The sequence below is a fragment of the Archocentrus centrarchus genome, chromosome 23 (genome assembly GCF_007364275.1).
Source record: "Archocentrus centrarchus isolate MPI-CPG fArcCen1 chromosome 23, fArcCen1, whole genome shotgun sequence".
In the NCBI taxonomy this organism is placed as follows: domain Eukaryota; kingdom Metazoa; phylum Chordata; class Actinopteri; order Cichliformes; family Cichlidae; genus Archocentrus; species Archocentrus centrarchus.
This window is the reverse complement of record NC_044368.1, coordinates 14388681-14415804: the sequence shown is the minus strand read 5'-3', so window position 1 is coordinate 14415804 and position 27124 is coordinate 14388681. Positions and strand designations below refer to the sequence as shown.

Below are 27124 nucleotides of genomic sequence, written 5' to 3'. Positions count from 1 at the left end.
GAAAAAAAAATTAAAAAACATTACAAATTTCAGCTGCTTGGGTGCGTTTTCGTTGTGGGAATGTAATCTGTGTGCAGATGAAAGAGCCTCGCTTTTAATAGACTACATCACCATAATGTTGTATGGCCATTTTCATTATTTGGCAGCGTCCAGTGGTTAGTTCCTCACAGCAAAAAGGTTCTACGTTTGTGTGGGATTTCTGTGGAAACCCCCCCCCCCCCGACAACCTCTCCTGGGTGTATCATGCAATTGTCCAATTTCATCTGGGATAGGCTCCAGCACCCCCTGCAACCCTGAATTGGATAGCTGAATAAAATGGGTGGATGGGCTCTCCCCCGACCCCAATAAACGGTTAATCAAATGGATAGAATAATACTTTGGCAATAATCAGTCTCCTTTGACACATTACCTGAAACATACATTGCAGTTACAATGACATTTTTGCCTTCAATCATAGTAAAGCAAATTTTCAGAAAAAAAAAATAAAACAAATTTTATTTCCAGAAGACAGGTACACATTATCATACATTAATGCAAAAAGACCAACAACTACTTTTTTCAAAAAAGTATAATCCTGAAGTCAAAATCAAAATTACTGTAACAGGGCAAAGCAATAAACAAAAAAACTCAAAAAGCATTTTCTAGTCCTTTGTTTAGCAATATGATATTACAACCAAAAAACTCCAAAACCATGTTAGGTGTTTCTGGAACCCATACAAAATAGGGAAAGTTCATCCCTAAAAGCCTCCAGAATGGATTTTACCACAAAACAGTTCCTGCTTGTATTAATCCATTGTTTTCCTCATCTTCAAATATCCATTTCAATCTTCTTGTATAAACTTCTTTTAAACCTAGCCAGTCATCTGATTCACCTTTGTTTTAACTCAGCCTGATGATTTCAAATGTGTTTGGCACCTTCTTTTTCAGGGGCTGTGGCAGGATTTCCCCCTGTCCTTCACCCATATCTGCCAGCACCTCCTGCGCCTCATTTTCAGACCCTCCTTGTGCTCCCTGTCCTGTATCTGTCCCTTCTGTTTGTTTGTCCTTAGGACATTCCCCGTTGTAGGTCTTGACGTAATCCACAACACGCCAGCCCCTGAACTCCTGCGGCTCTGAGCAGATCAGGCCAGTGTAATGGACGCCAGGGTGGTGTTTGAGCCAGTAAATTAGGTAGTGGATGTTGTAGTCGCAGAACCATGGGTTGTTGTCCAGTGAAAGCTTCCGTAGAAAATAGAGGTCTTCTAGCACACTGTACTGGAAGTAATGGAGACTGTTGTTGGACAGATCGAGCTCACGGAGGTACAGCAGGCCTGCAAATGCACCTGAGAAGAGCAAAAGATACAAAGTAAATTAGCTGGCATTCATTTGTCTTCTGTTCCCCTCTGTAAAAACACTTATGGCATTTAAAGATCCGAGACCTTTAAAAAAAAAAAAAAAAAAAAAATATAAACATAGAATAAACTCAGAGAAAATGAATGAAAATACACAAAAGAAAATTACCACTTTACTGCAGTTTCAATTCAATGTTTGCAAATCTAATAAACCCATAATTCAGGTATTTCATATCAGGTTGCAACAGACTGGAAATCTGTTCAGCCTGTACCCAGCCTCTCGTCCTGTGGCAGCTGGGATAGGCTCCAGCCCCACCCTGTGACCCTGAATTGGGAAAGCGTAAGAAAATGAATGGATGGATGGATGATGGATAGAAATCATTCAGGCAAACCCAAGGCCAGTTGCACTGTATAGACACTGAATTTCCGCTGGGTTTCATGATCAGCAAAATCAAACATTTTGACATCCTCAAATGCTTCCAGTCACTGTTAGCTGTCTGCTTTTCTTATGTGTGCACGCGCGTGCATGTGGATGCACTCTGGGTGGGAGGAATGGGACAGCAGAGACCATTTCATGCTCTCCAGCCTTTGGCCAAGCTTTGATCTGTACAGAGCGGAAGAGAGGAGGGGAGGAAAATGGGAGGAGGAGGAAAGATGTGTGTGTAGAGCACAGAGAGGTAGAAAAGCACAGTGAGAAGAAGAGAACTGATGGAAGTGGAAACTTGAAAGAAAGTCTGAAAAATGGATGGTTTGGGGCTGAAATCCTTTCAGTGTCTATATAAGCTTTATGAACATTCAATTCTAAAGATAACACAGGCAGCGGAAACTATAGTAGAGGAAGGAAGTGTAATGAAGGGGGCGGGGATGCGCTTGTTTCACCTCTTCCTCCCATGTCTTATCTTTGGACTCATGAGGCTTGCGGCTCTCCCATATTGGATACTATTCTTTCGCTTGTTGGACCACATACACGCTATTTTCCTAGGAACTGAAATTCACAAATCCTTTCATCCAACTCTCTGCCAGAAAGTTTGAAGCACATTTCCCAAATGCTGAACTGTTTTGTTAGGGTCCCTTCCCTGTTCTTCCATGGTATTTGTTTCAGAACATCCTTATCCGAATGTCTAGTCTAGAGTCAAGATTCAGTCACCGAGCCTTCACCCACAATAACACAGTTGGTTAAACTGTGCTCAGTTGTTGAATATTTAGAAAGAAATTTCTTCTTTTTTTCTGATGGGTGGGATGCTGTATTTTTACATTTCCTAAAATATAAAGTTATTAATTAGAGGAAAATGTGGAAAATGAGCCTTTAAATATAATACATTATCCTGTGACCATCTAAATTACTGTTTTGTCTATTCTGGGAGTTTTGCTTTGCCTAAATAAACCACAACAATCTGGCACAACAATCTGCCAAAGCCAACAGTGAAATAATAGCACAAATAATAGCACACTGATATAATGTGTGTGAGTTTTTTTTTCATTCATGGTTCTTTCCTCTCTCTGGTCATCCTTCCCATGAAAACCATAAATAAACAACTTTTTTTTCTTTAAAAAAAAAAATGTACTCTGAATGTAGACGTGATTAAAAAGAGGGGCTGAGGATTTAAACCACATGTCACTGGCAATCAGAGGCTCTCACAGTTACAGTGAATTTCTTCCTGAGTTTCCAAAGAACTTTCAGCACAGTGAGCTGAAGCAGATTGTTTACATGTGTTGCTGCAGGATAATGAAGCTTTTGAAAAGGATTTCCCTCCTGGGCAGGAAGGGATGGACTCACACATCATTAACCTGGTGAGAATAATGAATGTGCACTTTTTAATGGTACAGTACTCCTGTACTGCTGGTGCAGAATTTAAATTCTGAATAACTTCTCATCTGCTTGAATGAGACTGATGTATGAAACCTAAATGTTTTAGATTTTCCCATTTTCAGAAACCTTGCTTTGATCTCCACTCAGCATTTCATGTTCAGTATTTGTATATTTCCATAAAAATTGCTCTCTTTTTTAAGAACTAATGTAATTTTACCTTACTTTGAAAACTATTGAATTAAATGACAACAGCAGCATGTGTGCTGCTGAGACAAATAGGAGCAGTAAAGGAAACTGATCCCTCATGACTTTTTTATTAAAGTTCTCTAAAAGTTTGGTCACACTAAAGTAAAGCAGATCACATTGATGTTTTTTGCCACTGGAGGCTGATTGTAAGCAGTTGTGGTGACCAGCCAGATGCCCAAGAGGTTGAGCAAGCAGCACCCTCAATTTCTGGGTGACCCAAAACAGGTTTCCCCACTCAAACTGACTGCAATCACTCTCACACAGATTGGCCAAGGTTTGCAAATAGTTGCTGTCTAATTTATAAATGCTGACCAATTGTATGTGTGTGAATTTCAGTGGATGGGGACAGCAACAGATTTGCAGATTTTTGCCAATTTATCACAATTATTTATCAGATTATTACAAAAAGATTGCATGTAATTGCCAAACTGACAGCAGATTTATGCCGTCTTATTGCTAATTTATTGCTGCCTTGGCATACAGTACCAAAGTTGCTTTGGAGATGGCCACTAACTACAAGTGGTCACAGACCTGGTCTCTGTAAGTACATTAGACTGCAAGAACATTGCATGTTCAACAATTTTGCTTGTGCCACACTTTCCAACCACTGTTGTCCCTAGTGTGTAGCACAAACCTGTTCATATTTTTAAATATGACTCATTTTGACTGACTTGAATGTCCTGCTCCAAGTGTGTGGGTGGTACACGTGTTTCTTTCTCAGCTTCATTTCACTTGGTTGTCCTGACACTGCCCCCAAACAGCCAATGAACATCCAAATCAGTGTTGTTATCATTGTAAAGATGTTGTCAAGTATAATTATTGTTTTTCTTGGCTTATTGTAACTATAAAGTAAATTAGTATGGAATTTGCTCAAAGCTCTGGTGAGATGAGCCAGAGATCATGCCAGAAACATTACCAAGCTAAGTCGCTCCAGCCAATGCAGCACAAGCAACTTTCAACTGGAGCTATATCTGATTTATACTGTTAATTAATCTTTAAAAAGAAAAAAAAAAAGATCTTCCCTGCTTCTCTGCTCAGATGCATCCATGTTATTCATTCAGTTTTTCCTTTGCAGCTTTATCACTTCCCCACAATTACTTCCTCTAGTCATGGTCTGTGCTCAGCCCTGACAAAGTGCAGCAAAACATTACAACAGAAGGTGGATGTGTTGAACAGCCTGTTTATTTCTTTATTCATTAAGTGCACCACACTTAAAAAAAAAGACATATATCTTGACTCAGAGATGTCCAGTTGGGTCTGTTTTATGAGCTGTGACAATATAAGATACTTGTATATCCAGATGTGCATGTGTGTGAGAGAGGATTGTTACCTGTGTCTATATGGTGCAGACTGTTACTGCTGAGGTTGAGCAGCTTCAGGTCTTTGGACAGCAGGAATTGTTTTGGCTTGAGATGTTTTATGTTGTTGTTGGACAGATCCATCTTCACTATGTCCGATGGCAGGTCAGATGGGATGCTATTCAAATCTGCAGTGGGAGAAATGTGCAGAAGCATCAGGCCTTCAACTTTCATGATACCAAGTTTAAAAGGGCAAACTTGAAAGAGAAAAGTATTTCCAATCATGTATGCATATTGATAGCACAACAAATTAATCTGACTGCTGAGGCCAGAGGCTGCAAATGTTTCCGGCTCTTTGACTGAGATGGAAATGTGTCTTTATGTTTTCAAGATGGGTTGTAGGTTATGTGCAACATTTTTAAGATGGAGTCAAAGAAGACATAGTGTATTACAACATTTCACTTGTTTGCCAGAGGGAGCTTTTTTCCGCTTACACTGGAAGCCTCACGCAGTCATATTTGTCTTTGAAGACGTTAATGCATGAAACATAAGCTAATCTCTATAACAGAGCCTCTCTGCAGTTTTGAATTAAAGTCCCACGCCGGAGGTGAATTTTATTAATGTTACTCCTGCTGTGACTGGGCAGGTGAAATATAGATTTGACACTGTCAGTAGAAAGCCACTGAAAATAAAAGGCTGAAAGTTGTATGGTGTGCACTAACAATGCATAGATGCAGGTTCTCTGATCACAATTTAATTTTTGGAGGTTTTTGATCAAAGCTTTCATAGTGTAGACTACGAATGAGCTTTGCAGTTCCCTCAGTCATTAGACTTGTTGAACCTGCCAGGGTGGGCAGCATCATGAATATCTTTTAAATTGGAAGTCGCATTTGCTGTGCCAATCACAACATAGTTCTGTTTAAAACAGAGTAGGTGGCCCATGCAACCTGTATCATCACAGCTGATTGTTCCTGAAGCAAAATGGTTGCAGATGAGAGGAAACATAAGCGGGTTGGGGCAGCAAGTACGGCGTAAGACATAATTAAACAATGTATTGTTTTGGTATGAAATGCCAACTTTTTTGTAGATTTGTAAGATTATGACTGATATGCGTGTGGCAGAGCATGCAAGCAGCTTCCTGCATCTATTTAGAACACTTATGGACATATTTATAGTGCAGATGTTCCTGACTATACACGTACGCGTTACTGCCACAGATGTTGTAGACAGTTATCATCAAGGCATGGTGCCATAAATCATCACAGACTCCAAGAAAGCACACACATGCAGCATTCACACAGATGTAGCCAACACACTCAGGAAATGTAATGATTACTGCTTTGTGATGTGATGCAGGGAAGCAAAACCTGTCTTTGGAGAGCCTTCAAGCTCATGTTATCAGTCCTGCATGGTGAGAAATTTTCTTCTGGAAAGTCCAAAGGGAATCCCAGACTACTGTTAGGCGTACATGTGCATGCAGCATTGTCAAAGCAGGTTTTTAGATTTAAAAAAAAAGGGGGGAAAATGCGAACATCAGACTCAAATTCCTGGATTCCCTTGTGTGAAACCAGATTTTTCGAGCCAAAAGCAAATCCTCTCTGTCAAAGACAGATACATTTTTACAGTGAATAAGGAGCTACGCCTACACTGTGTATTCAGCTGTGACAGTAGTGTCTGTGACCAGAAGTCCTTGTTTCTCCCTGAGCAATAAAAACTCAAAAAAAGAAGCTGAGCTAGACATGAACAGAGAGCTAACTTCCCTTGCTTATCATCTTGAGCCATTAGTTTTGTTGCCTTTTTTTTTTTTTTCAGCATCAGCCTAAATGTGTTTTCAGGAAGTCAAAAGGGTTTATCAGGAGTCTTTTTTTTTTCTCCTTCTTTTTTAATGGAGCAGATATGGCAGATAAAGCGTTAAGCGCTTTTCTGCTTTAACATCTGTTAACATGTCTCTACTGATGAGGCAGATGAATGAAGGAAGATGCGGAGCGAAGGAGAAGGAGAGAGAACATGCCAGGAAATGTGAAAATCATCCATTACTGCTCCGGACTCCTGCTGAAGTCATTATTTCAGTGAACATCTGTACCTCTTAGACTTTTCTGTTAAAGAAAAAAAAAAGTTCTTGGTGCTCTACAGCTGACTGAGAAAATGCTTCTATTAAAAAGAATCTGCTATGAATATCATTTTTATCTTTCTCATAGATGTCATAACTTACTATTTGTTGTCTAAATTAGATCACCTGGTTTGCTTCAACAGGCCAACTTTAAATGATTTTTTGCAGTAATGTAGCTGGCCGCTTGCCAGTGCAGTGCATGGAAATTCCTCTAGGAGTATAAATCATACACAAGGTCGTGCATTAGTTAAACACATGGAGGATGCATGACAGTAAATGCACAGCAGTATTTATACAGTTTCAATAGACAGAACAAAGCTATTTACATTATTTAGTAGGCGTGCAGAGCATTATCTGGAAATTTATCTGTATTCCACTCTAGTATTTATGGGTTAGCACTCTGGATGATTTACATGACCATGTCGAGTTAAGTAAAAGTTTGAAGCCTGAGTCTTTTCCTTTCCTTTCTTTACTTTAACTTCCAAAAATATCATGAAGCACCGCTGATGTCATTCCTGCAAAGTAAATACTCAGTTTGTGCAACAATGCTGAGCCCACTTAAAGGATGTGTTGCAAAACTTTTCATTCTGTTTAGACAGCAGAAAGAGAAGCAGTTCATTTTTTTTAACAGTGCTGACATGATTACTCTGGGGTCATCTGTGCTTTGTAAGTACTGTAGTAAGCAGTCATTTTTGGCTGCTTTGGAAGCACACCCCACTCTTGATGAGGGAAAGGTTGCTTCACATCTTTTCTTAACAACGTTAGCCAGTATTATGTGCTGCATAGTAGCATCAGGAAGCAGTAAATTAGTCCGTATTTAGCACAGGTCTCTCTCGGTTCCATATTTCATGTGAAGTCACATGCACCTTAGTTGTTAAAGTGTAAATGCACCAAAATGCATTATTGGTACAGGGAGTAATACATACAGTGCAGTGTATGCAGAACAGAATTAATACTACTCCATTATTCATTGTAAAAATTTAAACAAAGAAAGTGGAAAACCTATTAGCAGCCCTGTTAGTTTACCTTCTACCATCTCTCCTGCATTTTTCATGCAACTCATTCACACATGGATAGAGAGGCAGAGATGAAGCTTTTTTGTTCAAATATGCTGACAACTCTGTTTACCACATAATTATTACAATAACCAAATCAGTGCCCCGCCCTTACTTTTGCTTGCTTACTGTAAGTTGTGCAAAATTGATCAGCTCTGTTTTGTTCTCACATCACTTCAGTGACCTTATCACCTCAGTGTGAAAAACTAAACATTTCCCAAAAGTTAAACAGTTAACATTGCAGTCAGGACCCTGGAAACCACAGCAACTGTTGCTCAACTGAAAATATTGTCAGTTTTTTGTTGTTTTTTTTTTCTGCTGACTGTCTGTCTGCTGTCTGCAATCCTGGAGGTCCAGTGAGAGCTATAACATGCTGTGAGGGTGGGTGTATGTGCAGCCAAGTCCCCATATATATGACTCTTGTGCCGCCTACTCAAATGGCCTGAAGTTTTTACAGAGCACTTGTTACTTCTGAATCCTATGATTTATTGACTTAATACGCAGCCTTAAAGAAACAAAGTGTGATACAAGACTTTTGCACAGTACTGCAAATTGATACAAAGTTCTTTTAAGTGATCATCTTTACCCTACTGATGGGAACAGTCTCTTCCAGGATGATCTGTTCACATCCATAGGGTGTGAGGGATCACTATTACTACCACCCATCATCCAAACACTAAATAATGGAACATCTTTTATATGAATGGTGTTCCATCCGACTAGTAAAGTTCCAGAGACTTGAAGAATCACTGCCAAGGTGCACTGGAGCTGTTCTCATAGCACGTGGTGGCCAAACACAAGCGGCAAGGTACACTCTGTCAGGTCGCCAGCCCATTGAAGGGCAAACACAGCGAGACAGGCAACCATTTACGCCTATGGGCAATTTAGAATCACCAATTAACTTAACCCAACTAAGCGCATGTCTTTATACTGTGGGAGGAAACCAGAGTACCTGGAGAAGACCCCACACAAACGTGGGGAGAACATGCAAACTCCACACAGAAAGATCCCAACCAAGGTGGATTTGAACCCAGGACCTTCTTGCTGTGCTAACCACTGTGCCACTGTGCTGCCCTTATATAATCTGAAAATTTATTGAAAAATACTTAGTATTGAAGGATGACAGTGCAAATCAAAAGCATCATCAGTAGTATATGTTTAGATTGTCAAATAGACAGAAGAGTAGCCCAGAAACCATGTAAGAGTAATCTTAGATTAGATTTTGCAAAGCTAATGCAACTATTAAATGAAAACATTAGTGCTGAAAAAGAACATAATGAAAACAAAATGAAAAGACTCCAATCATCTGATAACAACTCGCAGTATGCAGCATGGGCGTCCTTTCAAATCAAAAGCACAAAACCATGAATTAACTGTCATGCACAACAGCTGCAGTGTATTAAGCAACATTCACACATCACATACAGCTTTCATGGTGCAGCACAATTTAGAAAAAGGCAGGATGGGGAGAATTATTACTGGGCAAAAAAAAAGGAAATATGTGGAGAGATTGATGGGATAATCACCCTGTGAGCAAAACAGAGAAACCTTATAGTGGTTCAGATAAAGAATAGATTCAAACACCGTGCTATAGAAAAAAAAAAATTAGGAAAATATGCAAAAGCTTCCTCAAGCCTTTACAACACAGAAGCTGCATTGTGTGGTTTTGGCTTGTCTATTCTTTATGAAAGGCTGCCTTCTCTGAAGGGCACAAGCTCGCCATTGATAGATGTGTTCAATTGCTCATGTGGGACTTGGTCTGGATAATGGACAGAGCGAGTGAGTGAGTTTCAGTGTGTGTTAAACAGTGTGTTGAATTAAATGTGCAGTGAGAGGACAACAAAGGGAAGAAGATACACGAGCAACTGGAGAGGCCACATAAAAGTAACCACAAAGGGATCTGCACAAATTCATAAATAGCCACGTCTGTCTTTTTGAAAGGCAACACCGAGGTCTCTGTGACAACGCTCTCATAGAGACAGTTTAATGCACAGATAGAACCAGATGTGAAAACTGGGTGAGACACTGGACTTGCCTATTTCATTTTGAAACCTAAAGCAGATTAAGATGTGTCTACTTGATGCTTTCCAAAACCCCTTGGAAGACAGAAAACAAATGTTGCATTCAAGTTACAATAAAACACAAGATAGATGGTACTGTAGTTGCAAAGCTTGGAGCACACATACAGTGCTTTGAAAAAGTATATGACCCTTCCTGAGTTCTTATTGTGTGAAAAAGTAATTGAACCCTAAATCTAGTAACTGGTTGTGCCACCCTTGGCAGCAAGAACTGTAAGCACTTGAGATAACTGGAAATGAGTCTTTCACATCGCTGTGGAGAAATTTTGTCTCACTCTTCTTTGCATAATTGTTTCAATTCAGCCACATTGGGGAGTTTTCAAGCATGGATGGCCTGTTTAAGGTCATGCCAAAGCATCTCAATCAGATTTAAGTCCAGACTTTAAATAGGCCACTCCAAAAGCTTCATTTTGTTTTTTTGGTTTTTGAGCTATTTAAAGGTGGAGTTGCTGCTGTGTTTCAGATCATTTTCCTGCTGCATAACCCAAGTGCGCTCAAACTTCATGGCACAAACTCGTGGCTGGACACTCTCCATCAGGATTTTCTGGTAGAGAGCAAAATTCATGGTTCCATCAATCACAGCAAATCATCCAGGTCCAGTCATGTATGACTGTTGGTATAATGTCCTTTTTATGAAATGTGTTACTTTTATGCAACGGGACAAAAATCTTCCAAAAGCTTGAACTTTTGTCTCATCAGTCCACGGAATATTTTCCCAGAAGTCTTGCTGTTTTTTTTTGGTAAATGTTAGATGAGCCATTGTGTTCTTTTTGGTCAGCAGTTGTTTTCTCTTTGGAACTCTCCCAAATATGCCATTTTTTTCAGTCTCTTTCGTATTGTTGAACCATGAACAATGACCTTAACATGAACTCTGACCTTAACTGAGCCAAGTGAGGCCTGGACTTCATTAGATGTTGTTCTGGATTCTTTTGTGACCTCCTGGATGAGTTGTTGATGCGCTCTTGGAATAATCTTGGCAGGCTGGCCACTACTGGGAAGGTTCACCGCTGTTCCAAGTTTTCTTCACTTATGGATAAGGGCTCTCACTGTGGATCACTTGAGTCCCAAAGCCTTAGAAATGGCTTTGTAACTATTTCCAGACTGACAGATATCACTGACTGTGTTTGTTATCTGTTGTTGAGTTTCTTTAGATTGTGGCATGATGTGTTGTTTTTGAGATCTTTCAGCCTACTTCACTTTGTAAGACAGGTTCATGATTTAACGATTAGACTAAGATGCTTTTGCATGACCTTAAACCGGTGTTCATGCTCAAAAACCCCAATATGGCCACAAAGAAGAGTGGGTCAAAACTTGTCCACAGTGACATGAAAGACTCACTGCCAGTTATAGCAAAAACTTAATTGCAGTTCCTGCTGCCAAGGGTGGTACAACCAGTTATTAGGTTTCGGGGGTAATTACTTATTTACACAGGGTCAGGTACATTTAGATAGCTTTTTTTTCCCCCCTTAATAAACGAAAGAATAATTTAAAAACTGCATTTTGTAATTACTCTGGTTATTTTTGTCTAATATTAAAATAAGGAAGAAAAAAAATTACCTAATCAAATGCCACACAATACCTTACACACCATGACACAAAATAGGGAATAACAGCAGTAAGCCAAATATATTGTGTGATCAGATAAAGAGAAATGACAAAAGTTTCCTTCACATAAAAATCTGCGTATGTACGATTTGTATGAAAGCCCACTTCTTTTTTTTTTTACCCCCAAACTATTGCAGAGCAAGAGTTTGAAAGAGGAGATCACAACCAGATTCAGAGCATGCTCCTACCTACCCAGTAAGGCTCAGTCACCCAGTGAAAATAAAGCCCTAATAAAACAAAGAGCTGTGCTTGCTCATAATCATAACATACATCAGCAAAATTCATTTGTGCCTAATTTAATTGAACAAATAAGCATGTCTCTACCCCTAAGAGTGCTGCACAAACCTAATAAATGTGCCTTTTCACATGAAGTTCTCCTCTGTCACGGCAGTCTGTTTGCAAAAAAGAAGTGGCCAAGCTCAGCAAACCATCTAACATTGGGTGATTTCACATGCATTTAGTTTCTGGCACAGAAACAATGAAATTGTTCTTTGTCAGAGTTTATTTCACTTCCTATATTTACTTTTGTAATTGCACGAAACAAGTTCTTATCAATATTCACAAAACACACTGACATGTGTAGGCACTTCCTATCAGTAGCCTCTATGAGGCTGTACTTTGACTAAAAGTTATATCAGTACACTAATGCTGTGCAGACACAGGGTTGAAAGTGACTATTCAGAACAGCATTCCTGCACCTTCAGTTAATCAGTGATTAAATCTGGTAGGTTAATGCATAGGTTAATGCATATTACTGTCTGATGGCTTAATTTTTCATCTGCCACAGTTTGGCGTTGCTTCCAGTGACGGCATGGAAATACTTGCTCAGTAATAAGAAAATAATGACATCCCACTGCCTGCATTCACGGTGCAGATGTAAAGTTGGGGTCATGCTGGCACTACAGATGGAGTAATATTGTGGCAATTAATTTTAAATGCAACGTCTCTTACAGCTCAACAAACATCAACAAACACACAAACTGCACAGTTTATCACAGAATGTGTCTTCTAGCTAAATGTACAGTTGCTGTATTTAAATCCAATATTGGATCTATACATGATGTGTTGCTGAATTGTGTTTTGGTGAAGCATCTTGCATTTTTTTCAAAGGTTGCATGAAAACAATGTACTAGGCTTAACTGGTTAGCTTGCAGTACAGTGGTGAAGTTGTTGCACTGGTGTAGAGCAGGCAGTGGTGTTCATGGTCGATGTAAGGTTGTACTGTGGGTAGCAGACATCAGTTTACATTTAATTTACATTAGGTTTGCTCACTTAATTCTACCTTTTATAACAGCTTTAGAGTGTCCAGGGTTTGGAAATCACCTATCATAAAATACCTTGTGAAACATCTGCTTATATCTTGCAGAATTGAGCAGTCTAAAGCCCCAGAGAGAAGTAAATATCAGAGCAGCAGCACAGGTCAGATGATCACACCCTGTAAACAAAGTAAAATCTACTGGAACTCACAAAACAAGTTATTATGGACTCATTTCTAACTAATTCTTTTCCTCCACCTTACATTTCTACAACAGATTTTATGTTCCCCCCCCACCTGCCAAATCCCACTTTAACCCCTGTGCAGGTACAATTATTCCTATGTTTTACCATTTCAGTTTAGTACATGGTAAAATTTTCTTCTTTCCACCACATCCCCAAGAACAAAGTTTGGATACTAACCATCAATTATCAACCATCATTATCAACCCACTATCACCCACTATCACCAAAATGGCTCAGCATCATCTACAGACATAGGGCATCTAAAGTTATCAAAGGTTTTGTATTCTTTTCAACGGTCTTGTCACACTAGGCCCCTGAATTTGGCCTTCATTTTACGAAAATTTCCCGTCCTCTTTCCTGCCATCAGTCGCACATGCTTTGCCCGATCTTCCCCAAAATGGAATCAGTTATGAACAGACTTACACTGAATCCATAAATGGAGAAACAATGGCGATTGCTGCAAAAGCGCCCCCTACAGAACAAAATGAAAATTTGCATGGAGGTCCCTGAAATTAGTTTCTCTGACAGGCATGAAAATTTGTTTCAACATTCTTCAGATACTTCTCATCAAAAAAGTCAATTGGACCCATGCCCTATTTTTCACGCTGCATCCGTGACCACCACCCCAATGTCAAGATCACGTCGCTATGGAGAAACCACAACCTTGTCACACGTATTGCGCAATCACTCACGCACTCTTTCTGCACTTTGCCTGCCATTTTTTTTCTCTTATGTGCTGCACAAGACTTAATTTACATTCATGGATTCAGGGCAACAACTGCACTAGCGCGCTGTACAGATGGAACCAAAGCATTACATGGCGAGAATCACATTTAGGTTCTCTGAAATGCATGAAAAAAGGTAGAAAACTTCGAAACAGACAAACAGATAGAATCAACAGTGTTATCATGTCCATTCTTGCCAAGATTTTCCACTTTTGCTCGTGGGGATTACATTTGGCAGAAGCAGTGGCACACTGCTTGAAAGTGGGATCTCAGGTGGCTTGCTGGTTGGTTGCAAGCTGTTCGCAGGGCAGGTGGTTTGCAGGGAAGGCGGTTCACATGTGGAAGGAGCAGCGGCTCTCAAGCAGGTCACGGGGGGTTCTCGGGGGCTCACAGGTGGCGAGGGCCTTTAATTGCCGCTTGCGGCTTTAATTTATATTATAGTGGCATCCAAGTTTTAAAGCACACGTCACAATCTAAGTTTTATAGACTGTAGTTTAATATGAAGTCAGACAAAGTTATAGGCATACACATCTTGACATTCTCTCACCTTTGTTGCTGCAGTCCAGCAGCGGTCTGGGAAATATGTATGTGTGACACATGGAGGTGGCTTCTGGTTTCTTTATTTTTGGTGGTGGCTTCGGCCGTCGTCCATCTCCCGTCTCAGGCCTTTTGTCTTCTTCACACAGCAAGTCTACATTCAACTTTTTCAGTTTCTGACCCTTCAGTGAAAGAGGCTCTGCACATTTGGCATAATTGCCCAGGTTGCGGTTAGTAGGTAGCTGCAGTTTTCTGATCAGGCTGTCCAGTGGGCACAGGCAGCTCCAGGGATTGTCATAGAGACGCAGGTAAGTAAGGCGGGGTAGGGGTAGCAGGGCCTCCTCAAAGGCTGTTGTCATTTCGTTGTGTTGGAGGAGCAGGGTGGTGAGCTGGGTGAGGCCACTGAATGCACCATCCTCCACCATGGAGATGCGGTTCTGCTGGAGATCCAAGCTCTTCAGCTGGGTGAACTGGGCAAACATGTTGTCCCTCAAAACCTAAAAGAAGAGATGTATTTGGCTTGTTTTACTTGTATCTCTGGACTATACGTTGGCATTTAAATTGAAAAATGTACTCCTTTAAAATCCAAAATCCTCAAGTGCCAAAGAACCGAATAAAAGTAAAGCAAAATCCATTTTATTTCCCTCACTGGTTATATTCATTTTCACTGCTTTGATCAGTATCTATAACTCCATCATTTCCATTTATTAACCTGCAGGCAAACATTTTGTTTTAGTTCTCTCAACACCTGTGACATAAACATCCTGTGGTTGCTCAGACATGCAAAAACTGCACACATAAGGAAGTAAAGTCTGTCTTTGATCTCGGTCCCAAATAACTGGTGCACAGATGCTCATGGCATCAGCAAGCCAGCTGAATTTACTTTCAGAGTAAGAGATTATGGATACTTAACCCTGGGTTAAGTGACACAAAGAACCCAATTTGTTGCATAAAATTGTATCAATCATCCTATCTAATTATCATCAGTCAATTATTATCAGTTGTTACTTGCACCAGGTGGGCAGAAATCTGGCTGCAGATACCTGAATCTTATTTCTTGCCAGCAGTAGGTGGTGGATATCTTTGGGCCAGTCCTGCTTCACAGTGGTAAGCTGCCTGTCCTGGCAGTCAAGGTACTTTTCTCCTGCCTCCATGTATTCCTTACACTCCTCAGTTTGACGCCTTGTGACCCCAGGCCTGCCTTTGCCCCGTACATGGCCCCTAGCGCTCCTCTTCACAGCCTTTGACCGAGGGCCTCTCCGGGGTTCAGCTGATCCGAGGAGTAGCAAGAGGAGGAGGAGGGGACCAAGGAGATGCATGACAGAAGAGGAAAGGTGATCGGGTCAATTTCAGAAGACAGATGAGGAGGGGATACAGGAGGTCAGTGATGGCTGCTGGGACAAACACAGGAAAAGAGGAAGAGAAGAAAATGAATTTTTAAAGTACTTCAGCAGCCAGTTCACATAAAATCATATTTGCAATTTAGCTGTTTAGTGCAGTGCAGTGTTTCCATACAACAAGAGGGTCCCTAATTAGAACATGTCAGGCCACTTAGGCCTTTCTGTGTGGACACTGCATGTTCTCCCTGTACGTATGTGGGTTATCTTCAGTACTCTGTATACTGAGGGATGTGAAGTTAATGAGTGGATATTCTTGGTTGTAGTGTAAATGTGAGCATAAATCATTGCCTTATCTCTGTGATGGACTGAAAACCTGTTCGGGGTGTACCTAGTCTCTTTCCACATGACAGCTGCGCATAGCCCTCCTGGATGGATGGATGGATGGATGGATGGATGGAAGTTTGATTTTCAATTCAGTTCAATTGTATTTATATAGCACCAAATCACAACAAATAGACACATTATATTTAAGGTAAAACCATTCACTAATTACAGAGAAAACCCAACAGTCAAAATCACCTCCTATGAGCAAGTACTTGGTGACAGGGGAAAGGAAAAACTCCCTTTTAGCAGGAAGAAACCTCCAGCAGAACTAGGCTCAGGGAGGGGCAGTCGTCTGCCGCTACCACTTGAGGCTGAGGGGAGAGAGACAGGACAAAAGGCATGCTGTGGAATATTTTAATAGCTGCCTGTCAGTTCTTATGTTTCCCTTAATTCTGCTATTAGAGGTACATTAATTGAATCTTATTTATGAAGAATTACACTTTTTTATTTGGAATGATTAATTAAATGACCACGTACACTTGTATTTAATCTTTTTATAGAATATAAAACCTGAAATTGTCAGTGTTTAATGTCACAATATGCATACATTTATGTGTAATGGAAAGTAAAAATTCACAGGTAAAGAGAGTCTGTTTTTATAAACATTTTAGGTGGCAACACCTAAAATGGTAATGCTGCACATGCTGAAAGAATTAGTGGAAACACTGAGTGAGTGTTGAGTGGGCAGAAGTGGGGAAGAAAACAGGAAAATGGGATTTTGAGCAAAAAAAATTTGACATTTCAAACAAGTTACCATATCAAGGGTTGAAATGTTGTCATCACAGAGTGCTCTTTCTTTGCTTTCTACCTTAAGCTAAAAAAAAAAAAGAGCTACATGTCAGATATGTTTTCAGACACACTTATTCTCTTCATAAATGGACTCATTCACAAGTAGCAATACATTGTTTGTGTTGTGGCGTGGGGGTATTCTATCCTGGAATAATTTAGTTTCAGCATGTTCTTTATCACATCCAGAGCTCGATACAATAATGACTGTGCAATGAAATTGGCCACCCCTACGAGTGTCAGCAAGCTTACCTTTTTATTGAGAAAAAAAAAAGTCATTTGGATAGTTTGACAGTAGAATATATGCATCACCACCGTGATGTTCCCAGAAAACCAGTGAAGATCATCCCGAAGCACGACAACCCGGAAATAGTACTGCACATAAAAAAAAACATGTAAAACCACAAGTTTGCAGTTTTACACGTCATTTTATGTATAGATTAAACCAACAAAATGTGGTGTGTTAATTAGTGAACTTCATGAATTTTTTTCACTGTTTGACAGACGCAGGCAAGCTGTTCCTACTGGTTTCCAGTCGTTCTGCTAAGCTAACAAGACTGATTCTAGTTTCATATTAACAGTAGCTTACCAAAATTTCCCAAGCAAACTATTGCTTTAAAACCACACAGAGCCTCTGTCTCTGTTTCTTGGTCTGCTGCCTTGCCATTTGCAGTGCCAAACTGCATCACTGTCATCAGGTACAAATATGAACATGTCAGGACTATAAATATTAGTATTTATAGCCTAATAATGATGGTAATTGTCTTTTTTGGGGCACTACAACCAATTGTTCTCACAGCCTGCTGAGTATGTGAACATGTGCATGTGTATGGGTGTGCACATTTCATCCCAAAATGCGTGAGTCATGGGCCCCTTGTGTGATCAGAGCAAAAGGAGGAGAAGGAGGGGAAGGCGCACAGGTTTGCCAACAACCACTGCGCACACACATACAGACGCACATGTATGCTGACTAAGGCCAACTGTGCCAAACCGCAGCTCTGTTACCGTCTTTCAGACTCATACAGTGGAACAAGCCTGTCAATAAAGATGGTGTATTTCCATTGTGAATAACTTACTGGGCATGTTATCTAGCCATAGACAGCAGCAGCTGAGAATGTAGCTGGTGGCATGCTTTGCAGTTGACTGAGAAATCTTCAACTGTCCATCTATAATTCATCCATAAATCAAATGAAGCAAACATGAAAGCTCAGTTTCTTTCCCTGAAGCCATCTAGTGAGCTGCTTCTCCAAAGCCAACAAGAACTTAATGGACTGGTCTTCTCAGTCTCTACCTATCATTATCTGTGTAACTGTGCCTGTATTTCGTGCCAGTCTGTAAGCATAAACATGTTATTGTGCCTGTGCTGTATGTTTATGAAGCTGATGAGTGGTGCATTTTAACACAGTGAGAGACTTATGCCACGTATAAACTCCAGACTAGACTAGACTCAGGTTGAAAGCACAGAGAGAGGCGTTGAGTAGACCCTGACACATCCTCATGCATTACTATTTAAGTATTTAGCAATATAAGTGCTTTCAGATTAAGTTATTTAATCTGGCACAGGTGGTGGATATACAGTAGGCTACTGTATTTCAGCCCTACCAGTTGTATTAATATTGATAGTGTAAAGTTATAACTGGACTGGTCTAAGTAATTCAGAAAGTGCTAATATACTGGGATTTTTCCAACTATCATCGCTAGTGTTTACAGAGAATGGTCCAAAAAGAGAAGATATCCAGTCAGCAGAACTTCTCTAAGAGAAAATGCCTTGTTGGTGCGAAAGGTAAGACTGCTTCAAGCTGATAGGAAGGCAATAATAACTCAAATATCCACTTGTTACAACCAAAGTATGCAGAAGAGCATCTCTGAACACACAACATGTCTAACCTCTAAGCAAATGGGCTACAGCAGCAGATGTTTCCTGTTCTTACCCGGCAGGAATGGCACCCAGTATATACTGGGTGCCATTCCTGCCGGGTAAGAACAGGAAACTGAGGCTACACCAAAATTACAAAATAGAAGTTTGAAAAATGCTGCCTGGTTTGATGAATCTGATTTTTTGTTTGACATTGTTGTTGCAGCTGTTGGTTAGGTTAGAATCTGGGTCAGAATAAACAACATGAATGCAGGGATCCATCATGCACTGATTCAATGGTTCAGGCTGCTGGTGGTGTAATGGTGTTGGGGGGTATTTTCTTGGCACACTTTGGGCCCCTAAGTACCAACTGAGCATTGTTTAAACACCACAGCCTACCTGATTATTGATGCTGACCATGTCCATCCCTTTCTGACCACAGTGCACCGATCTTCTGATGGCTGCTTCCAGGCTTTTGGAATGTGGTGGATTGGGAAGTTTTCACCATGGATGTGCAGCCGCCAAAATTGCAGCAACTCTGTGATGCCATCGTGTCAACATGGACCAAAATCTCTGAGGAATGTTTCCAGTGCCATGCTGAATGTATGCCATGAAGAAAAGAGGGTGTCTCTCTATCTTCTGGACAACTATAGGCATGATCAACTATTTTCTTTGACAACTATAGGCTTGGTCAGTCTACAATATCCAGTACACATTCCAGCTGTGACCATAATAAACTCTCTCAGGCTAAACGCACCCCTTTGGTTCACCCCATGGCCACAACAGCCCAATTTAGTCCTTCTACTCTAGTATTAATTCCCACTCCAGCTCCCACTGGTCAGTGTATGCCAACCCAAAGTGGTCAAAAACAAAAAAAAAATATATATATATATATATATCTCCCTCCATCTGTGAACAACTAGCAAAAGGCCCTTGAGGTTTTCTTAGATCTATCCTCAGGAGCCTTTCTCTAAATATCACACAGACTGTCTTCCTGCCACTGACATCTGTCCTGAACCAGAATAGAGTTTGGTCTAGACAAAACGTGGTAGCAACATATCCAGGAGTTTTGAAAATAAACCTGAGAGGAATCTGAGCCCTTTACTTCTTGAGTGTCGGAAATAGGAATCATATGTCATTTTTCCATACTTTATGTGTGAATAGTGTCATGTCTGTGCCCTGTCTGGAAGACAGTTTTATCCCAAGTCCTGCATGATAAGAAGAGTGCAATTTAAATGTCTCCAGGTTACTTTGTTATGATAGATATATGATAGAAATTGATTTTTTTTTTTTTCTGGGTTCTAATTATTAGACACTGTTTTGTTTTGTTTTTTCCACACATTTCTGGCCCAGTTGCATTGTGGAATTTTTTAAGAGAAACCACATTCCAGCAGCAGTGCCATTAAACCCTTCAGAGATTTACACTTTAAATGGTGAGAGCATGATTACAGTGCTATCAGCTGTGATAGATCCATTTACCAGAGCGCACTGAACACACATTCACTGTTGTGCCTGAAACGATTGAAATAGATGGAAAAAACATTGCTTAATCATTTTAATTAATCTTTTTAATGTCTTTTCATGCCAAAATGATTTATCCATTCACTCTAAAGATTAGTAAAGGACTTCACGTACTCAACACAAATGAAAACAAACCACTGAATAAATGCTTTAGTCTAGAGTTACTTGTGTTATACTGCATGTATTCTGTAATTATATGCAGAAAATTGCAACAGCTGTCTGATTTTAATTTATGCATAAGATAGGACGCTGACAGAGAGGATGGAGATTTAAACATTACTTTGGATCATAAAATATTTCACAGAAGATCATGAAAGTGACAGTAAGGTGCCAACTGTTCCGGGACCAGAAACACCTCTGAGAACACAACATCAAATGTCTCCAAACAGCTGCCAAAGCAACACAGTGTAAGAAAGAAATATGTGAAAGACCCCCAGACCCAAGCTGAGTTTATACCAATCCCAGCAGCAGAGAAAATATTAAAGCAGAGGTGAACAGGTTTGTAGCATTCTACAGTGTACAGATGGAGGAAATGTTGCCCATTTCTACAGTACAATCACTGTTACCCCATTTTTCTATGAAGGGCTCTTCAGATTGGTTTCGACCGATTATGTTATTGGCTTTGTACCGTTTGTTAGGTACCCCTGATAAACTGCTTGTTAATGCAAGTTACTGATCAGCCAGTCTTATTGCAGGAATTTTATGTATTTAGGCATGTAGACGTGGTCTAGGTGACCCGATGAAGTTCAAACCGAGCATCAGAATGGGGAAGAAAGCAGATTTAAGTGGTTTTGAACATGCTTGTTGGTGCCAGACAGGCTGGTCTGAGAATTTCAGAAATTGCTGATTTACTGAGATTTTCCACACAATCATCTCTAGAGTTTACAGAAAATCATCAGAAAAAGAGGGAACAGATGTAAGAGCAAATAATTACTTCTTTGTGTAGAACTATTTTTGAGTACATTTAAGCAAAACATTTAAGTGATTCATTGACTATGGAGTTGTGAGCACTGGATAATAAAGCAGATAGTTAACAGTAATTTAATCAGATGGATTGGCAGGAGTTCTGTGGTGACAGCAGCCACGACATGAGAAAGTTGGACCCATTTGCAAAAAACTGGTGGCCACAGAGCAGATGTGTGAATGAAGCAGCGGAAACATACAGAAAAACAATGTGAAAACAATTTATTATGACAGGAAGAGACACCAAGAGACAGAAACAGGCAATGGAAGGGGGGGGGGGGGGGCATGCACATGCCTACACATGCTCAGTGTGTATGTTTTTTGAATTGTCTGTGTGGGCTCAAATGGGCCATTTGGCCTCAGCAGACCAGAGCAGACAGGTTTTCCTCAAACACACACAATTACATACCACCTACGTCAGGAAGAGGGGGTTACAGAAGAAGAGGCAGTTTGGAGAAATACAGATGGTGGCTGCTCTCTTATTTGAAAACCAGATGCAAAAAGATGTTTCAGACTAAATAGAAACCGCAGGAAGAAAGTAAAAGTCCTACGGGCAAAATTAAAGTTACAAAAAGTGTGATGTCAACTAAAGGCTAAAATTTGTGCTGGCAAAGGGATGTTTTTGTTTGGTTTCAGGTGTCACTGCTTTTGTTAAGTCCGGGAATAAAGAAGAAAGCTTTTTGAAAATCCTGACCAGCTGGGGTAAAGCTGCAACCTCGAACAGTGCCAGTGTAGCAGATTTTGTCAGATTATATTTGTGGGTCAAAGTACAGACCACTGTTGACCTCTCAGTGACTGCAGCGATATTACATAATCAGGATAGAAAATTGTTCCTGGTTTACAAATGAAGAAAAGACAAGCCAAAGGCACTGCAATGGCTCGTAGGCTGATGAAGAAGCAGGGCATTCCTATAAAAAGATATATGAATAAAATAAATAAAAAAGATCTGTGCTGATTAGTGTTACAGTTTCTCGTCAGCACAGCCTTGAGACAGCACAGTGGCTACCTGCACTGCTTGACCACAGAGGCTCTTCATGCTCCAGTAACAGTGGATGGGCCACTTGGTATGGAAAGAGCTCAGCCCGCCAGGGGGAAACAGTTCAGAAACACAAGGGCCACTGTGTTAGAGAAAGTGAGAACAAGAAGGGGAGGCTGTAAAAACAAGAATGAGGTTTTGCTTCTTAGCTACTCATATGAAATGTAAAAGTTCCATCCAAGTCACATGCACAAGGAAACCATCAATTGGTAACTCAGGCAGTTAATGAGAGGGGGGGAAAAAAGAACAGACAGAAAATTGGAGTGCAAGGACAAGGAGTGAGCTTATACGTAGGTGATTTTCTTTTTCTTTTTTTAAATACCCAGTAAGGTCACCTTACATTGTTCCCTTTGGTTTAACTCTTCTGCAAGTGTGCCCAACTGCAACTGTGTAACAGACCCACCAAGAAGCTATTACAAACATACAGAGTTGCAAACAGAGAAAGAACAAAAGTGCAGACAGTGGGAATGTATAGAAAACAGAAGGGGGAGGGGAGTCTAATAATAAACCCATACTGCTAAAGCAGAGGATGAGACAGTAACAGAGACAGACATGCTGTGCATGTAGAAAGCATTCAAGAGAGAACCCTCACACATCCCTGCGAGCCTAATTGAAACCATACAAGTTCATTTCTGCTGTGGAGGAAAGCCGAGAGTGCTCTGAAAGAAATGTTTGGAAACAGAAAATGAACACTTGAATTTTTCAGAGAGGGTCAGAGGTGCCCAGCTCACAAAAACAAACAGCAGAAGGTGAACTTTTCTGATGGGAAAAAAAAGCCATTTTGTCAGTCTTTGTGTCTGCCCCTGCAGGCCCAGAAGGAACCAGTTTTCTTGAAAATTTTGCAATCCAAACATGCACAAAAGCTCATCCAAAAATCAGCAACTAATACCCTTTGAAAGAGGCCAGTGTCCTGTTGCATCTGTGCAACTCCTGTGTGCGACAACTGGTCAACTTTAAGTAAACATTATGCACCCTAAAAAATGGAGAGCAGGGGAGGGAGCTTATCTTCTAATTATGTAAAATTTTACAGTTTTAGTAAGATAGTATGTTTCTGTCAAAAAAAAAAAAAAAAAACCTTCAGTGTCTTTATTAAAGAAAAAAAAGTGACTTAAAAAGCTGACACAAGATGTTTAACAGAATTCAAACACACACAATGCTTTTTCCAACACCACCCAGCTATGTTAACCAGTTTGGTTTAGTGCCAGACACATCTGCGCGGTAAAGGCAAACAGAATTCTCCCACTCGTATTCTTACCCCAGTGTGCTCTATTGAAATGTAACTGCAGCAAGCCAGAAACAACAGAGGTTTAAGTGAAAGGCACTGATGCACTTTGTAATGAGAGTAAACCTGCAAGTCTAGCAAGTTTCTCTTCCCTTTTTTTCCCCTGCAGAATTCCAGAGGGAAACTACACACTGTTCCCACTCCCAAGCATGAGTTTGGACTTTCACTTAAATGGGGGCATGTAAATCTCTCTGCACATATGGCTGCAAGCACATGCACAAACATATCCACATAGACACCTAAGCAAGAATCCTGTACAGTCATACAACAGCTGTTCAGTAAACTGTGCAGCAATCTTGGTTTCTTTTCTTAACCTAAAACTTTTGTAGCACTTTTCGTTGACATTTCTGTGAATACTCTTGCAGTCATTTTGAACCAGCTCGAGGACCGGCTGTGTTCAATGAACATGAAGTCATTTAGAGGGCGTGGCTATCTATAATTCCTTCCTTGCGGTGCAAAGAGGGTCCAAGAGGAGAAATTCACCTCTCTCCCTGGCAGAAGTGGTGCTCAGCTCCATCTGTCATAGCAGTGTGAGCGGGACCACCGGTTGGTTACATAACAAAAGCAGGAAGCATCTAAAATGAACACTGGGATGTTTCCCTCTCTTTTTATTTACTTTTTTTTTTTTTACTACATTTGCAATATTTATATGGCAATGTAGAGATTTCAAAATTAATCTTGGGGGTCAATGACACCCACCCCACCCACGCACACACACACACACACACGTTAAAATAAACTTGGCGCCTCTTCAGCATTTCCAGTTTAATGTTCCGTAGTGAAAAGATTGCTTGCTTCAGCAATTCTTCAAATACAGAGCAAAGAACAAGACAGAACTTCACCGAAATCACTGTAACAGAATAACAATTTGTTTTTTGTCTCTTCTTTATTTATGAGTTTTGTTAATTGCACTTTACACATTCTGCAAAAGCACATCAAAGCTTCAGTTACCAAGTTAGTGCCTGACTCTGAATCCAAAAACTTCTGTTTTGTTGCTGCATTTGCCAAAACTTGTCTTTGAATTACTTACTATCAAGCCTTTAGTATGTTATGAAAAATGGCACCGTTTTTCATTCATTGCTGATGCACTGCCTCTAAACATGCCAATAATTTCTAAGGAACAAAGGATTTAAAACAAGGGGAGTGATTTATGTATTTATGGTAAAATTAATAATCCTTTGGTAGGTCTTATTACAACATACTCTGGAGCTTTTATTTCGTGATTTAATTGGTTCACCGTGGCCTTTTGTTTGCACTTGGGGAATCAGATTTTGTTACCAAGAACTGTACTTTGCATGATGCCAAATCACAGTTGCCAATTTTTATGTATGTAGGTAGAAAGACCTTATGCACTTTTTTCCTACCTGTGTAGGGTGAGAATCTGGCTTAGGCTCGTCCACCTGGACCTGCAGATCTCCGGTCGATCCTGAATCCCGGGCTCCTAATCCTGTCATGAGCGCTGCATCCAAGCCAAGAAAATCTGCCTGGCTGCCTGTAAACTTAGAGCCTGGAGTGAAGGACGAACGAGTGGCTGCTCTCACTCTCTTTGTCTCTTCCTCCCTCCCTCTCTCTCTCTCCTCTCTCGTGAACTTCTTGCTTTTTCACCCACTCAGCTGGATTGTACTGGAAGTGTGAAGAGAGCGAGAGACAGAGAGAGAGAGCGAGTGAGAGAGAGAGAGAGAGACTACATGCAACATAAAACTGATTCTCAAGGGAGCTACAAGGCTTTGTCTGGTTTAGCATTACACACACACACACACGTGGGAGGGCTCCAACCCTGCACTGGTCCCCTCTGTTGAAGCAGTGGACTTACTCCAAGATGTGCTGCGAAATGACCTGATAGACAGAAAGCGAGAGAGAACTTGTGAAGTAATGCACTCACGCACCAATGCAAACACCAGTGTTCCAGCCTGGCTTTTTTTTTTTTTCGTGCTACTAAAGAAAGAAAGAAAGTTCTAGATTTACCTTAAACTTTTACAGGCTTGTTTCAAAATAGCTTTGGTCCACCTCCAACATCTGATTTGAGTGGTAGAGCACGCTTTTGTTATTAGTCCTTGGAAGATGTTACCATGTATCTTGCAGACAGCATTTGTGGTTTCACAAGGTTTTGTAAACAGTTTGCCACTCAACACCTGGATTCCATCAATTTAGGATACAACAGCAAAAGAGACATAACCAGACCCTGTTTGGAGTTTTATATTATGTCCACTTACCTTCTAGCTTTGCTCGCAGTATGGGTTTAAGTACAGCACCTTGACATTTGTGGTTTGTATTCTCTATAACTATTAAAAGGATTGCCATGACATTTGGCAGACATTCATGTACATATTAACCTGTCAAATCAGATTGCAAATCAGTGTCCTTTTTGTTCTTTTTTTATGAAATGTTAGTTTTATGTCAGATGTAATGGGACTCAAACCTTCCAAAAAGTTCAACTTTTGTCTCCTCGGGCCACAGAATAATTTTTACGATCTTAATAAATGAAATTATCATTTAACTGGATTTAAATTTGCTCAGGTTATTTTGGTCTAATAGTAAAATTTGTTTGATGATATGAAACTTGTACTGTATATTGCCAAAAGTATTCACTCACCCATCCAAATCATTGAATTCAGGTGTTCCAATCACTTCCATGGCCACAGGTGTATAAAATCAAGCACCTAGGCATGCAGACTGCTTATACAAATATTTGTGAAAGAATGGGTCGCTCGCAGGAGCTCAGTGAATTCCAGCGTGGTACAGTCATAGAATGCCACCTGTGCAACAAGTCCAGTTGTGAAATTTCTTCACTACTAAATATTCTTTGGGTTTGGCGAACCGTACTTGTCTGACTGCATTGTACCAAGTGTAAAGTTTGGTGGAAGGGGGGGAGCTGGGCTCGGCCCCTTAGTTCCAGTGAAAGGAACTCTTAATGTTTCAGCATACAAAGACATTTTGGACATGTTCCCAACTTTGTGTTTGGAGATGAATCCTTTCTGCTTTAACATGACTGCGCACCCGTGCACAAATCAGGTCCATAAAGATATGAATGAGTCAGTTTGGTGTGGAAGAACTTGATTGGCCTGCACAGAGTCCTGACCTCAACCCGACACACCTTTTGGATGACTGCGAGCCAGACCATCTTATCCAACATCAGTATCTGACCTCTCAAATGCACTTCTGGAAGAATGGTCAAAAATTCCCAGAAACACTCTTAAACCTTTTGGAAAGTCTTCCCAGAAGAGCTGAAGTTGTTGTACCTGCAAAGAGTGGGCCGACATAATATTAACTCCTATGGATAAAGAATGGGATGTCACTCAAGTTTATATATGTGTGAAAGCAGACGAGCAATACTTTCAGCAATACAGTGTACAGTATATATATATATATATATATATATATATATATATATATATATATATATATATATATATATATATATATATATATATATATATATAATCTCCAAAATCAGAATGAGGGCAAATCCTTTTTCACAGCTCTGCATAAATTCATCAGCACAATTCTCACATCAGCACAACTGGGCATTTAACTATTTAAACTCTGATGTGACCTCAGGCCTGCAGTGCATGTACAAAAACAGCTTATTTTTTGCTTTAGGAACTTTGTTACTTAACACAAGACCATATGCATGAATTTATTTATTTCTTTGATAAATATTG

The 27124-nt window shown here is 40.2% G+C and overlaps 1 protein-coding gene across 3 annotated transcripts; it reads right to left on the bottom strand.

The window, feature by feature from the left end:
* Positions 1-504: 504 nt before the first annotated feature.
* Positions 505-25145, bottom strand: lrrc17 (leucine rich repeat containing 17). 3 transcript variants are annotated; one of them, XM_030720256.1, is made up of 6 exons: positions 24827-25145; positions 16774-16833; positions 15339-15689; positions 14306-14792; positions 4718-4873; positions 505-1322 (listed from the first exon to the last, which is right to left on the bottom strand). In XM_030720256.1, the coding sequence occupies exons 3-6, from the start codon at positions 15612-15614 to the stop codon at positions 880-882; spliced, it is 1362 nt and encodes a 453-aa protein (XP_030576116.1). In that variant the 5' UTR covers positions 15615-15689; positions 16774-16833; positions 24827-25145; the 3' UTR covers positions 505-879. The 3 variants fall into 3 exon arrangements, with proteins under 3 accessions (XP_030576116.1, XP_030576117.1, XP_030576118.1); XM_030720257.1 differs by lacking the exon at positions 16774-16833; XM_030720258.1 differs by lacking the exon at positions 16774-16833 and having other exon boundaries at positions 15339-15686.
* Between the last annotated feature and the right edge of the window lie 1979 nt (positions 25146-27124).

Coding starts and splice junctions, on each gene's coding strand:
- lrrc17 (XM_030720256.1), bottom strand. CDS start 15,614: ATGCATCTCCTTGGTCCCCTCCTCCTCCTCTTGCTACTCCTCGGATCA. Junction 14,793..15,338: donor TGGCAAGAAATAAGATTCAG/GTATCTGCAGCC, acceptor CTCTTCTTTTAG/GTTTTGAGGGACAACATGTT. Junction 4,874..14,305: donor GCTGGACTGCAGCAACAAAG/GTGAGAGAATGT, acceptor CTCCCACTGCAG/ATTTGAATAGCATCCCATCT.